This window comes from Megalobrama amblycephala, linkage group LG20 (assembly GCF_018812025.1).
Source record: "Megalobrama amblycephala isolate DHTTF-2021 linkage group LG20, ASM1881202v1, whole genome shotgun sequence".
Lineage (NCBI taxonomy): Eukaryota > Metazoa > Chordata > Actinopteri > Cypriniformes > Xenocyprididae > Megalobrama > Megalobrama amblycephala.
The window spans coordinates 4,763,465-4,778,155 of NC_063063.1; the positions used below are offsets into that span (position 1 = coordinate 4,763,465).

Sequence of the window (14,691 nt, forward strand, 5' to 3'; positions counted from 1 at the left end):
CATCCTCCCTCCGGTCTCACATTGGTCACTCGTCAGCCTGCCCTCACCTCAGGACTTCACTCCTCCGGCTTCGCTCCGTCCCTCCGTCTCTGTTGGCTTCCTCACTCCCTCCTGCTCGACCTTGGTCGTCGGTCGTTCTGGCTCCTCTGCAGCCTTCTGGAGCTCCGCCTGCGCCTCGGTCGTCTGAGCCGTCGGCTTCGCCATGTCCCGCCGTACCTTCAGCGCCGCCTGGGCTCGACGGCGTTTCGGCTGCGCCTAAAGCTCCGGACCCTCCATGGCAGCCCGCTGCACCTGACCCGCCATGGCCTGCCAAGACCCCTGACCCGCCGTGGCCGCCCGCGACCTCATCTCTCCTGCATACACATCCGTAACACCATGATCTGAAAACACCGACATACGCAAAGCTGTACTAAAGTTCAGCGATCTCCATTTGAGGTATTCTGCTTAAATGAAAGTGTCAGTCAACTAGTCTGTGTTCTGTCATGGATCTCGACTATATTGTTTGCAATTGTGGTTGCTGATTGTACTTACGCAACCTCTGTCTGGAAATATGTACAGTCTTTTTTTGCCGATGTTTTAATAGAGAAACATTAATGCAACTTGGAATTACTGGAATTACTATTAGGAATTTCTCTGTTATAATATTTGAGGGTAGGTTTTTATTTTAACAGTTTTCATAATGTAGACAGGGCGAGTGTATATCTAATGTTTTTGGTGTTTATTTAGCTTGGGCTATAATTGATAGGCTTTAATAAATCTGTACACTAGATGACGTAAAATAAACCATGCATATGAATCAATATTCTGTTGATTTGTGCTTATTGGTTCCCAAACTTCCCAAACGACAACAATCATTGGAATTAAAATTGAGCAAAATATTTTTTTTTTTTTTTATCATTTGAACCATTAAACAGTATGATGAAAATGTGTAAGTTTCCATTGACTAAAACGAGACTAAAATGCTCAGACATTTAGTTGACTAAAACTTGACTAAACAAAAACAGACTTATGTCTATTCATGTAGCAGCAGCAGCAGCAGCATATCTTACATGCTCACAGCAACATCATTCAGACACCTTCTCAGTGACTGTCAGCTAATGCTACCATTTGGCCACAGTGGTTGACAGATCTAAATATAACATATTAAAACCAGTCACTTTCCTTTCCACTGCAAGGAATGGCTAACACAAAGAAATGATTAGAAGAATAATCTCTTTTGAATGTTATCATTTTAAACTTTCTTTATACTGTGGAACACAAAATATGAGTTGCTGAAGACTGTGTTGATCTCTTTTTCTATGAAATTACTGGGACTGCAAAAGGATGCAAAAGCACAATATATCAATATTGTAAGATTCATATTGTAGCTGGTGTTGTCTATTGTGCCCATTTGACACTGATTTATGGTTTGATTGTTTCCAGGTACGTCACAGAGTTTGTAGACCTTGGTAATGTGTCAGCACTGAGGACGTTTCGTGTGCTTCGAGCTCTCAAAAACAATCACAGTTATTCCTGGTATGTAATAATTGCATGTAATGCTGCAGTTCTTTAAAAGGCACACACAAACGGAAAAACACACAATAGCAAATGTTTTCTATTGTTGTTTTCTTTAATGTCCTTGGATGCAACTACATTTATTGTTTTAATTTAATGATGACACCTTTGCATTGTATTGTTTTTTTCCCACCCTGTGTCTGAAAAATATATAATGTACACCAAAAAAACAAAAAACAAAAATTGTTTAGTTTCAATCTCTCCTTGTACTTTCCACCCAGGTTTGAAAACCATTGTCGGGGCTTTGATTCAGTCAGTCAAGAAGATGGTAGACGTAATGATTTTGACCATCTTTGCACTGGCTGTATTTGCCCTCATTGGCCTGCAGCTGTTCATGGGAAATCTACGTCATAAGTGCATCCGTTGGCCCATTCCCAACAGCACCATCTTTGATGTCAACAACTCCACCATGGTCAATGACACCACCCTCAACGTCACAGATACTTTCGATTTCAAAGCGTACATAAACAATGAAGGTGAAGTCAGGTCAAGGTTATTAAATATTTCCAAATTTTACTCAACTATGTCATCACATTGTTAGTTCTACAATTAGTACCAGCAGTACTTGTAATTGCAGGACAATAATAATTTTGTAAATGTGAAAGGTATTAGAATGGTATTGGCAACAATTTTTTACAGTTGTGTCGTGCTGTTTATTGGAATTTGAGGTGTTTTTTGTGACATAATTTGGGAAATATTAGTCACAAATATAATAATGCATTTTTAAAGTCATCCTACAATAAAAATGTTAATATATTGTCTACTATAAACTTTTGGTACATTCAAGTTCTCTTGGGAAGTTCGTATTTACGAGTTGGGAAGTGCATTCAAGTCACTTTCATCAGACCAAGATGGCAGTGTACCTTCTCCTTATTAACTACATAAAAAAGCAAGGTTTTTAAACTCAAAAGCAAGGTTTTTAAAAAAACGAAGAACAAAGAATGTGCATTAATGTTTTTTATTCATTTATGAAACCACTGTACACTCAAAAAAATAACTTGTTGGTCTAACTTAATTCAATTATGACACCTATTTCCACACAGTTGAACTGATTTATTTGAACTTAAGCTAGGTTAATTGTACTGATGAGTAAAATTCATCCTAGTTGAATGAGATCACACCAGTTTCATTTGACATATTCTGTGAATGTTTCCTGAACATAATTCATTCTTGTTGATCCAACCAGTGCTATTGCAATTCAGACTGGTGCCCTTGTGCAGTGTTGCTCAAGTTTTCTGCACTTTTAAGGAAATGGAAAGACCTGTTAGTGTTTAAGTGTTTAATGTTTAGTTATTTTGAACATTTAAAAGAGTTTGTAGCTACCATCATGGTGAAGATGTGCGCTTGTGCTTAGGTTGTGAATAGCTGTTGTACACAGACATACATGTTTCATGACCGTTGAGAGGAACAAAGCTGATGACCATATGTAGACTGTGTAAATTATGTGCTGGCCCTCAAACTAATTTATTTATATTTCTATAAAAAACTAAACTAAAATAACACTTTTTCATGTGCTAAGTAACATTTATAGCATGCAAGTAATGATCAGGTAAAGAACTTCTCATCACTGGCTTTAGCACAGTTAAAGCTTGTTGAGAACAACATTGATTTATTTCATGTAGCCACCCATAGCCTAACCGCAAGGTCTACACTTCAGCATAATGGTAACCTCAAAAAAAATGATTCATGTCGTCCCAACACAAATGGTTTAGGTTAACCTAACATTTTGCAAATTTAATTTCATTTAACATAATACAATTGAGTGCAAATGCCAATTAAGTAAAAAAACTAAAGATTTGTGTTGGTTCAGCTTATTTTATTTAAATAAACTGAACAAGCAGCTATCATTACATATCATGTTATATTACAATGCTATTATATTTTGTGCAGGGCATTATCTTATTTTGTTGTAAATAAAGCCTGACAACATCACTGCTAAATACCTATAAATATTGTGGTATTTCGCCACATTTCTCACTAACATGCCCCCAACTCATCAAGATTGGACCTTAAAGGATTAGTTCACTTTCAAATAAAATTTTCCTGATAATTTACTCACCCCCATGTCATCCAAGATGTCCATTTTCTACTTTCTTCAGTTGAAAAGAAATGAAGGTTTTTGATGAAAACATTCCAGGATTATTCTCCTTATAGTGGACTTCAGTGGCCTCCAAACGGTTGAAGGTCAAAATTACAGTTTCAGTGCAGCTTCAAAGGCATTTTAAACGATACCAGATGAGGAATAAGGGTCTTACCTAGCGAAACGATGTCATTTTCGAAAAAAATTTAAATGTATATGCTTTATATAAAAAAAAATGATCGCCTTCCAAGTGGTTCCAAAAACCTTAATTTCTTTTCGACTGAAGAAAGAAGGACATGAACATCTTGGATGACATGGGGGTGAGTAAATTATCAGGAAATTTTTATTTGAAAGTGAATAATCCTTTAAAGAAACCCCTGAGCTTCCCACTCGTATTTACGACTTTGTGGTGGCGTTCATGTGAATTCAACTCATGACTTGAATGCAGCACTTGTCTACTATAAAATTGGTATTCTTGTTATACTTTTCAGAAAACCAATACTTTCTGGAAGGAAGTTTAGATGCTTTAATATGTGGTAACAGCTCTGATGCTGGGTAAGTTTGCTTGCATTCCTATTTAGTGGTAATTAAAATGCTTGTAATTTAATATAGGCTGTCTATAATATCAGGGGCTTTCATTGATTTCTGATAGCAAATTGTAATGCCACAAAAAGCCAATACAGATTTATGTATGAAAGATGAAGATTAATGACATTTGTTGTCTGGTTTGTTTGTTTTTTTATAGGAGGTGCCCAGAAGGATACACATGTATGAAGGCTGGGCGAAACCCAAATTATGGCTACACCAGCTATGACACCTTTGGCTGGGCCTTTCTCACCCTCTTCAGAGTCATGACTCAGGACTATTGGGAGAATCTCTTCCAGTTGGTCTGTAGTAGTTTTTATGTCTGTTCATCGGTTGGAATAGTATAAGTAAATTAAATTCCATCTTTTCCATCTTGTATAGACCCTTCGTGCTGCTGGGAAGACCTACATGCTCTTCTTTGTGGTGGTCATCTTCCTGGGCTCTTTCTACCTCATCAATCTGATCTTGGCTGTGGTTGCGATGGCATACGATGAGCAGAATGATGCCAATTTGGCTGAGGCTCGTGAGAAAGAAGCGGAGTTTCAAAGATTGCTAGAGCAGCTCAGGAACCAAGAGGTCAGGTGACTACCATATAATTTCACATTAAAATATGGTTAAATTATTTAAAAAACCCAAAACACTCATTATTTATTGATTTATATTGATACACGTTACACTGATATGTTGTTATATAGCGGTTTATTTCTATCACAAATAACAGGTAGGTAGTAAAGCATCTTTGGCCAGCCAGACAACTCGAAGTCGAGGGTCAAACAGGACAGGTTCCCTGCACAGTCTTGACGGTGATGATGCCATAAAGGACTGTAATGGCCGATTGGTGCCTCGTCTTATCGTCAACAGAGTCTCCTCGGACAGAGAGGTGATGCAAAACTTTCAGATTAGGAGTATTTTTATTATTTTGGGGAATCTGTGCTCTTTGAGTTCTGTTAAAACCAAGTACTTTTACTCAGTTAAATTTACACTGTAAAAATAATACTTTTTACTCTATTACAATTTCTTGTAGACTTAAAAGTACAAAGTACATATGTCACATGACTTAAACTGTTTCTCAATTATTTAAAAATAAAAATAGTATTTTGTGACTTTGAAAAATGAGGGTGAGTAAATGATGACAGAATGTTCATTTTTGGGTGTATATAGTAATGTGTTTTTATAATAACCATTGCTGTCGATGGATGAACTGAAGCGTGAACACGGTTCATGATTATTCTTCATTATTAGCCTAAGGCCGTTTTCACACTTGGCTCGTTTCGGAACCTGGTGCATTTTCTCCCTTAGTTCGGTTTAAGGCATATATGAAAATCGCGGCAATCGCACTCGGATGCACATCAAACAATCGCTTCGAGATCACCTGAACGAGGTGGTCTTGGACTGATTGAAAACGGACTCCGGAGCAGTTCGGTTTAGGTGAGAAAGCAATCTGACCCAACTGACCAATGAACCAAACGGTATTATAATTCATAACAGGAAATGTGTTATATAATATATATATATATAGAGAGAGAGAGAGAGAGAGAGTTTTTGTGGTCCATGCATTGCAAGAATGCTGTCCTGACAAAGACTTGATTCCTGCTCTAACTACATTATACATTTACATATATACATACATATATATATATATATATATATATATATATATATATATATATATATATATATATATATATATATATATATATATATGAGGACAGTTTTACTCACATGTGATTTGCATAAACTTATGATACTCTTTGAAATGTTTCCTTGTAAAAGCAAACCAAACCGCAAAGAAAATGTCATATTGTAACAAGTCCCTGTTTTGGAACAAAGAAAACGATCTACAGGTGTGAAAACACCCTGAAAATCACTGTATTCACATGTCAAACAACTGTATAATCATCTGCTGTATAATCAAAATTTTAGATGAAAATATTTAGGTAACAGGTTACAGGATATTGGTTTACTTTAACATATGCTGTGTTGTAGAGCTTTACGTAGTCAGAAGAATGAGAAAATAGTCATTTAAATGAAAATAGTAATTTTTGCATCAAAAATACTAAAATGGGGATATAATTTTACAGCTTTCTAAAACTTAAGTACAATTTAGATACTATTTCATCATAACTAAAATATTTTTAGGTAGGTACAGTATTTAGACTTTTAATTGAGTAAAATTTTTGACATATGTCCTTTAACTCTTATGAACTTTTTACACTTGATTAGTGTACTATTTATACACAACCGGTCAAACGTTTCAACACACTGTATGTTTCACATGATCTTAATGACATTTTGATGCATCCCATCATGCTCAGTGTAAAAACTGAATGGTAAATAGAAGTCTGTTTTTAGTCATTTAAATTGTGAATTAGAATTGCTTCACTGTCTAGATAGTTCAAAAAGCCTTTATCATGTTTTGACATCCGTACTGTTTCATTTATCCTCCAGTTATCAGCTGAAGAGGATCACAAGTCCATGAGCTCCAAACACAGCATACAGTACCTGGACCAGCCCAAACTCTCCAAGAGAACAGCTAGTGCTTTCAGTGTGCTCACTGCAACGATGGAGGGTACTAGCTTGAAGAAACTCCTTGATTAGCTGCAAATTAAAAGGATGTTCCTTCGGATTCCTCATTAACTAGCTTTGCCATTGAGGAACATGTCTAAAAGCCATAAGAGTTTTTCCAATTTATTGTGCTTCTCCAGATGTCCCAGTATGTCAGGAGTCAGGACTTTATGTTGAACATCAAGTGGTGTCCCAACACAGTAGCAAAATTGTTTGTTATACAAAAGTAAACAAAATGTGCTTAAAATCAAACATTGAAGTTATTAATATTACCAAGAACTGCACAGTCCCAACAAATGAATTTTAAATTTTTTTAGTTTTGGGAAGATATGGTTTGCAAGCAGGGCTTGACATTAACACCCACCAACCTGCCAAAAGTGCGTGGGCCCTTAGAATCATCCCAACTTTCCCCCCCTTAGCGGCGCCCCTGGGTTGGTGGTGGGAGGGCCAGTAGAAATCTTGTTCCAGGACCGGGGCCTCTAGGGAAGACTCTTATAGACCCTCCAGGCCTCTGGGCCCCCTCTCCACAGTCCCCCTTCTCAATCTATGTATTTTGAGTTAAAAATGTGCAAATGTTAATATTCACATGTAAAACTGATATTATTACATTTTGTTGACTACATCTTTTCCTGAAGACTTTGGTAAGATCTGTTTGTGTTTCAAGTGTGTTTTATCAGGGTTGGAGCTAAACTCTGTAGGACAGTGGGCCTCCAATAGTAGGGTTGGACAACCCTGTTCTACCATAAAATGAGCTGTGTGAAACTTTGCAAGAACGTATCTAGTTAAAATGCAAAGATGTAGTCAACAAAATATAATAACATCAGTTTTACATGTGAATATTAACATTTGCACATTTTTTAAACTCAAAATACATAGATTGAGAGTGGAGAGGGGGCTTAGAGGCTTAGAGGCCTGGAGGGCCAATAAGGGTCTTCCCTAGGGGCCCCAGTCCTGGAACAAGATTTATACTGGCCCTTCCACCACCCACAACCCACCTCTCAACTCATCACCCCGGAAATTCGCAATAATGCAATGAACAGTACAGGGAGCCCAGTTTACCTTGAAACACCATTCATTGTCAATACTGTGGATAATGCTTTTTTTATACCCTAAACAGGCAATGTAACCTGGGAGATACATACTTTTCAAAATAGCATGAGCAACATAAAAAAAAAGTAAGATTAATATATATTTACTTTTCACAAAATCTGAATGTCCTGCACCAATGGCGCCCATGTTGGATTTAGGTCAGGCTGACTAACTGATCACAGAAATCTTTAAACAAATCATGTGACCAGCATACTCAAGACAGACCAAACTATGATAAATGATAAAAGGATTTGATGAAAAAAACTTTCTTATGCCCCAAACAAGACTATGTAGCTCGTGGTACACTTTGCCTGTTTTAGGGTTAATTTAAAGTGTAATTTTCTAGATTAGTGTATCGTGGTCTGACAGAACAGTTTGAGAGTGTCTATTGTCTGGAGCTAGCAAAGGTCACATTGTGTGTAGAGAAAAAACCTGTTAACTTCATCAGAGTGGTGCTAATCTTTGGGCTATTTCAGAGCCATGGACTGACTTTAGACTGGCAGAGCTTGTTGCTGTCACTCTGCTGGTGTTCATTCATTGCTCTTAATGCTATTACCGCTCACTGTACATTCTCTATCTCTTTGTCTCACCAGAGTTGGAAGAGGCTCAGAGGGCTTGTCCCCCAGCCTGGTATAAGTTTGCTGATATTTTCCTTAAATGGGACTGCTGCGCTCCCTGGATCATCTTTAAGAATTGGGTTCATTTTGTAGTGATGGACCCATTTGTTGATCTAGGTATCACCATCTGCATTGTGCTCAACACACTTTTCATGGCCATGGAGCACTACCCCATGAGTCCGGATTTCGAACATGTTCTCTCAGTGGGCAACTTGGTTAGTGTTACATCAATACTTCTAGATTAATGTCCGAACTCTGTAAAAATATTAATCTTGAGGATTTACCTGATTAACCTGAAATTGACCTGAAATCTATGCATACTTTATATCAGATACAGCATTTATCTTAAAGCATAGTTGTGTTTTGGATGCTGGTCCCTAGCATGGAATATGCTGATGTCCCTACCAGTCATCTTAAAGCGTTAGTTCACCCAAAAATGAAAATTATCCCATAATTTACTAACCCTCAAGCAATCCTAGGTGTATATGACTTTCTTCTTTCAAACAAGCACAATTGGAGTTATATTAAAAAATATTCTGGCTCTTACAAGCTTTATAATGGGAGTGAATAGTAACCGAGATTTTGAAGTCCAAAAAAAGCATATCCATCCATCATAAAAGTAATCCATACGGCTTCAGGGGGTTAATAAAGGCCTTCTGAAGCAAATTGTTATGTTTTTGTAAGGAAAATATCCATATACTTTTATGATGGATGGATGCGCTTCAAAATCCCGGTTACTATTCACTCCCATCATAAAGATTGGAAGAGCCAGAATATTTTTTAATATAACTCCGATTGTGTTTGAGTGAAAGAAGAAAGTCATAAACACCTAGGATTGCTTGAGGGTGTGTAAATTATGGGATAATTTTCATTTTTTGGGTGAACTAACCCTCTAACTAGCTTAACCGGGGCCATGCTGGTTGACCAACATTTTTTGCAGATAAAAAAAACACAGAGACCAGCACTAAACCAGCTTGAACTAGCATGGGACCTCAAATCAGTGAAGTTTAACGAAATACTGTAAGGTCAGAAGCACTGTGTGAACAGCAACTGTAATAGGTTGAATGTTTGTTTTTTCACCTTCTGGGCTCGCCTGAGAAATCATATATCTTTGCACAGCTCTACACAAAGGCTTTCCTATTTTATTAAAGTCATTTAAGTGTAGGCATTAACATCAGGACAAAGTAACTGTTAATAACAGCAAAACATGATTAACAGGTCATTCATTTAGGTCAGTATTGAAGGTTTAGTATTAATACTACACCCCAAAATGAAAATTCTCTCATTTACTCGCCCTCATGCTATCCCATCTGTATATGCTTTCTTTTCTTCAGCTGAACACAAAAGAAGATTTTTAATGTCTTCTGAAGTGAAATGTTGTGAAACTCACACAAAGTGACGTCCTCTGTGCTTCTGCCTTCACACCGTGTTGACGGGTGGCCTGAAGCGATTGTTTATAGTTAAAAAAAAGTATTAAATATAAGTGTTTTCACACACCTATTGTTTTGTTGCATGTGGTAAATAATAAGAGAATTTTTATTTTTGGGTGGAGCATCTCTTTAAAGGTACACTCTGTAACTTAGGAGAAGTAGCTCCGGATACAATGTTCTGCCACAAGACGCATGCAGTTTTAGTTACATAGTGTACCTTTAAATTGACCATTTATGTTTCCATTCTTATCTCACAGAGCATTAAACCTTATTCTTCAAGGTATTTACAGGAATCTTCACAGCTGAAATGGTGTTCAAGCTTATTGCTTTGGACCCCTACTACTACTTCCAGGTGGGCTGGAACATTTTTGACAGTATCATTGTCACACTCAGTCTGGTAGAGTTGGGACTGGCCAACGTTCAGGGATTGTCCGTTCTCAGGTCCTTCCGTTTGGTAAGTCTAAATCTCAACCCCTCGATCTGCTTCATTATTTTATGGTTTGTGTGATTGATATCCTCTGTAACGTTAAAATTCACAAAGTACTTCAACCTCACATAAAAATGGTACGTAGTTTAACTTTGTATACAATTGTGTCTCTATGTGTATGTTTGTGCCCATCTCTGACGGATGTGCTGGAAGTAGCTACGTGTCTTCAAACTTGCTAAATCTTGGCCCACCCTTAGCATGCTGATCAAGATCATCGGCAACTCAGTAGGTGCCCTGGGGAACCTAACGCTTGTCCTGGCCATCATCGTTTTCATCTTCGCCGTGGTGGGCATGCAGCTCTTTGGCAAGAGCTACAAGGAGTGTGTTTGTAAGATCTCTCAGGACTGCGAGCTCCCCCGCTGGCACATGAACGACTTCTTCCACTCTTTCCTCATCGTCTTTCGAATCTTGTGTGGAGAGTGGATCGAGACCATGTGGGACTGCATGGAGGTGGCGGGAGCGAGCATGTGTTTGATAGTCTTCATGATGGTCATGGTCATTGGAAACCTTGTGGTAAGTGAAGCGGAGATTGTACAAACATGATAAGAATCAAACATTTTGACAGAAAAACACTGAACTTTGCTGATTTGGTGAATCAATTAGAAGTGTTCTGCAAAATGACAGCACATTGCATGTGCAAGAAAGTCTAAAGCTTTCAGTGCAGCATTGCTCTAATATGTTACTATTTTTTTTGCACTCAGAGGGGACATTATTATTACATCTGCTGCCACTGCTAAGCTGTTAATCTTTATAACTGTTACCCTGAAGCTGTCCTGATCTGAAGCTTTAGCATAGCAACCAAGCCAAACCCAAAGGATTTTCAGCACAGCTGATGGCAGGCCGGCTGTTGTTGACATTCAGGTGGCATGGCGGTTAGCATCTGATTCCTCTGTGTAACCAGGTGATAATTAGTCATAACATTTAAACTTTCATATGTAGGGCACTCTATAGTCCCTGTTGAAAAAAACAGCATATGCTGGTTAGGTATGTTTTGAAGCATGGCAGCTGGTTTGAGCTGGTATAAACTGGTCCTTAGTTGGTCATGAGCTGTTTAAGCTGGTTAAGTGCTGGTCCTAAGATGGTCCTAAGCAACTAGCTCCAGCTTAGGACCAGCTTATAGCTAGCCCATGACCAACTAAGGACCAGCATAAACCAGCTCAAACCAGCTGCCATGCTCCAAAACATACCTAACCAGCATATGCTGTTTTTTTTCCAACAGGGGTGTATAACCATTTTCTGAATTTCAATGGGAAAAATTCTTTAAATGTCCTTTGCCAACAATTAAGAATATTGCGATGAGAAATAAATGATTAAACATTGTAATAGATATAACTTATTTTAGCAAGGTTATTATAAAGATTTAGTGTTTTAGTGTATTGTATCACAACACTGCGAAAAAAAAGTACCTAGTATTTTTGTCTTCTTGTCCAGCACAAATACCTGAAAAATTTTAAATCAAGATACATTTACTTGAAAAGGAAAATGCTTTTGTGTTTTGTGCTTTTTTTTTAAATCATAAACTCACCTCATTTTGACAGGCTTGGGAGGGTTACTTTAAAAATTTATTCAGTAACCTTTACAAATTACTTCATAAAAAAGTATTCAGTAACATGAGCCAAGTACCACAAAAAGAAAGTAATGTAATCTGATTACTTTTGGATTACTATATAAAGAAAGAAAGAGGTCAACTTTACTGTAAATAATTTGCATTTTAAAATTTAATTTTAATTATTTCTTTTCAATTTTTGCATGTTTTTAAATGTTACATGTTCCATACTTTTGAATGGGTCTCAACAATAGAAATATTTTAAAAATCTGATAAATTATCTATTGCAATATTATTAACGTTGTTGTTATTTAGAGCTTAAAAATAGGCCTATAAAAGTGACATCAGATCATAATCAAACTGAACAAGCTCAGATCAACCATTCTGTTCATGCGTGTTCTGCTTTAATTTTAATGTTTAGCATTTTGGTTACTTTTAAAACCTATTTCAGACAGGACCACTTTGGCAAGTTACTGAGTTTATTGAACACAATTATCTTTGGCGGTATGGTTCCTTACGGGGGTTCTTGCTCCAAAATTAATTGGACATACAAGAGCTTTAACATTAACCCCCCGGAACCATCAGCTTGGAAATACACAGACAATTAAGACACTAGTAATGTCTTTAAGAGCGAACGTGGTATCATGTAGATATGGCAGTAGGACGTCTATACTGTAGCTTGGTTATGAGGATGAGTGTCTCTCAGCAGTGAGGTCCATGCCGGCCGGGACTTGAAGCCTTATTGACTTTAAAGGTAGTGATCTGGAACAAAAGAAGACGACAACCAGAAGGTGCACTGTAATATGCTCATGCTTATAATGGGGAGGGAGGGAGGGTTGCGAGCAGTTTGAGCATACTTACCGAGCAGCGATGCCACGTATATATGTCCCGTGTCTAATAGGAGAATAGTAATGATTGGAGCGATTTGGCAGCTGACCGCGTCAGCTGGTCGCGGCACTATGCCTACGTGGCCTGACTGAACTAACGCTGCGCTTGATTTAAACTAAGCAATCATGTCTCATTTCCACAACTTGGGAATACACAGCCTTGAATATATACAGTGCCCTCCACAATTATTGGCACCCTTAGTAATTATGAGCAAAAGCAGCTGTGAAAATAAATCTGCATTGTTTATCCTTTTGATCTTTCATTCAAAAAATTCACAAAATTATAACCTTTCATTTAAGGAAAATAATTGAAAGTGGGGGGAAACTTACATTATGAAATAAACATTTTTCTCCAAAATACGTTGGCCACAATTATTGGCACCCTTTTATTCAAAACTTTTTGCAACCTCCTTTTGCCAAGAAAACAGTTCTGAGTCTTCACCTATAATGCCTGATTAGTTTGGAGAACACCTGAGGAGAGATCAGAGACCATTCCTTCATGCAGAATCTCTCCAGATCCTTCAGATTCCCAGCTCCATGATGGTGCTTCTTCTCTTCAGTTCACACCACTAATTTTCTTTAGGGTTCAGGTCAGGGGACTGGGATGGCCATGGCAGAAGCTTCATTTTGTGCTCAGTGACCCATTTTTGTGTTGGACTTGATGTTTGTTTTGGATCATTGTCCTGATGGAAGATCCAACCACTGCCCATTATTGGATTTCTAGCAGAAGTGGTCAGGTTTTGATTTTTTATCTGTTGGTATCTGAACAAGATGTCCAGGACCTCCAAAAGAAAAATAGGCCCACAACATTAAAGATCCAGCAGTATATTTAACCGTGGGCATGGGGTACTTTTTATCCATGTGTGCACCAAACCCATCTGGTGGGTTTGCTGCCAAAAAGCTCTTTTTTTAGTTTCATCTGACCATAGAAGCTGGTCCCGTTTGAAGTTCCAGTCTTGTCTGACAACTGAATATGCTGGAGATTGTTTCTGGATGAGAGCAGAGGATTTTTCTTGAAACCCTCCTGAACATCTTGTGGGGATGTAGGTGCTGTTTGATAATTTTTTTTAGGCTTTCTGAGACTCAAGACTCAACTAATCTCTGCAATTCTCCAGCTGTGATCCTTGGAGAGTCTTTGTCCACTCAAACTTTCCTCCTCACTTCACATTATGATGATTTAGACACACGCCCTCTTCCAGGCAGATTTGTAACATCTTTAGTTGATTGGAACTTCTTAATTATTGCCCTGATAGTGGAAATGGGATTTTCAATGTTTTAGGTATTTTCTTACAGCCACTTTCTATTTTGTGAAGCCTCAACAATCTTTTGCTGCACATCAGAACTTTATTCTTTGGTTTTACTCATTGTGATGAATGATTATGGGAATTTGGCATTTGTGTTTCCTCATGTTTATATTCCTGTGGAACAGGAAGTCATGGCTGGACAATTTCATGCTCCTAGTCACCCTGGTGTGCTAAAAAAATTGTAAATATGAATGGGAATATACTTCAGAGATATTTTACTCCTAAGAATTTCTAGGGGTGCCAATAATTGTGGCCAACATGTATTGGAGAAAAACATTTCATAATGTGAGTTTCCCACCACTTTCAACTGTTTTCCTTCAATGAAAGGTTAGAATTTTGTGAATTTTTTGAATGAAAGATTCAAAAGGATAAACAATGCAGATTTATTTTCACATCCACCTTTGGTCATATTTACTAAGGGTGCCAATAATTGTGGAGGGCACTGTATATGGAAAGGGCTATACAGACATCTAGTGGCTACATTATGGTATTACAGATTATTTTTTTAGTCCTTTGATAAAGAAAGTGTTTTCATAGCTGGAAGGCA

General features: G+C 37.6%; 1 protein-coding gene across 1 annotated transcript in view; it reads left to right on the forward strand.

Moving 5' to 3' along the window:
* scn4aa (sodium channel, voltage-gated, type IV, alpha, a) overlaps window positions 1–14,691 on the forward strand; it is a 54,061-nt gene that overhangs the window by 21,189 nt on the left and 18,181 nt on the right. Inside the window, 11 exon segments of the mRNA XM_048170242.1 lie at window positions 1,423–1,492; window positions 1,494–1,515; window positions 1,776–2,030; window positions 4,126–4,189; window positions 4,380–4,521; window positions 4,601–4,795; window positions 4,941–5,099; window positions 6,668–6,788; window positions 8,467–8,705; window positions 10,201–10,374; window positions 10,564–10,920. Of these exon segments, the coding sequence (XP_048026199.1) occupies window positions 1,423–1,492; window positions 1,494–1,515; window positions 1,776–2,030; window positions 4,126–4,189; window positions 4,380–4,521; window positions 4,601–4,795; window positions 4,941–5,099; window positions 6,668–6,788; window positions 8,467–8,705; window positions 10,201–10,374; window positions 10,564–10,920 (1,798 nt within the window).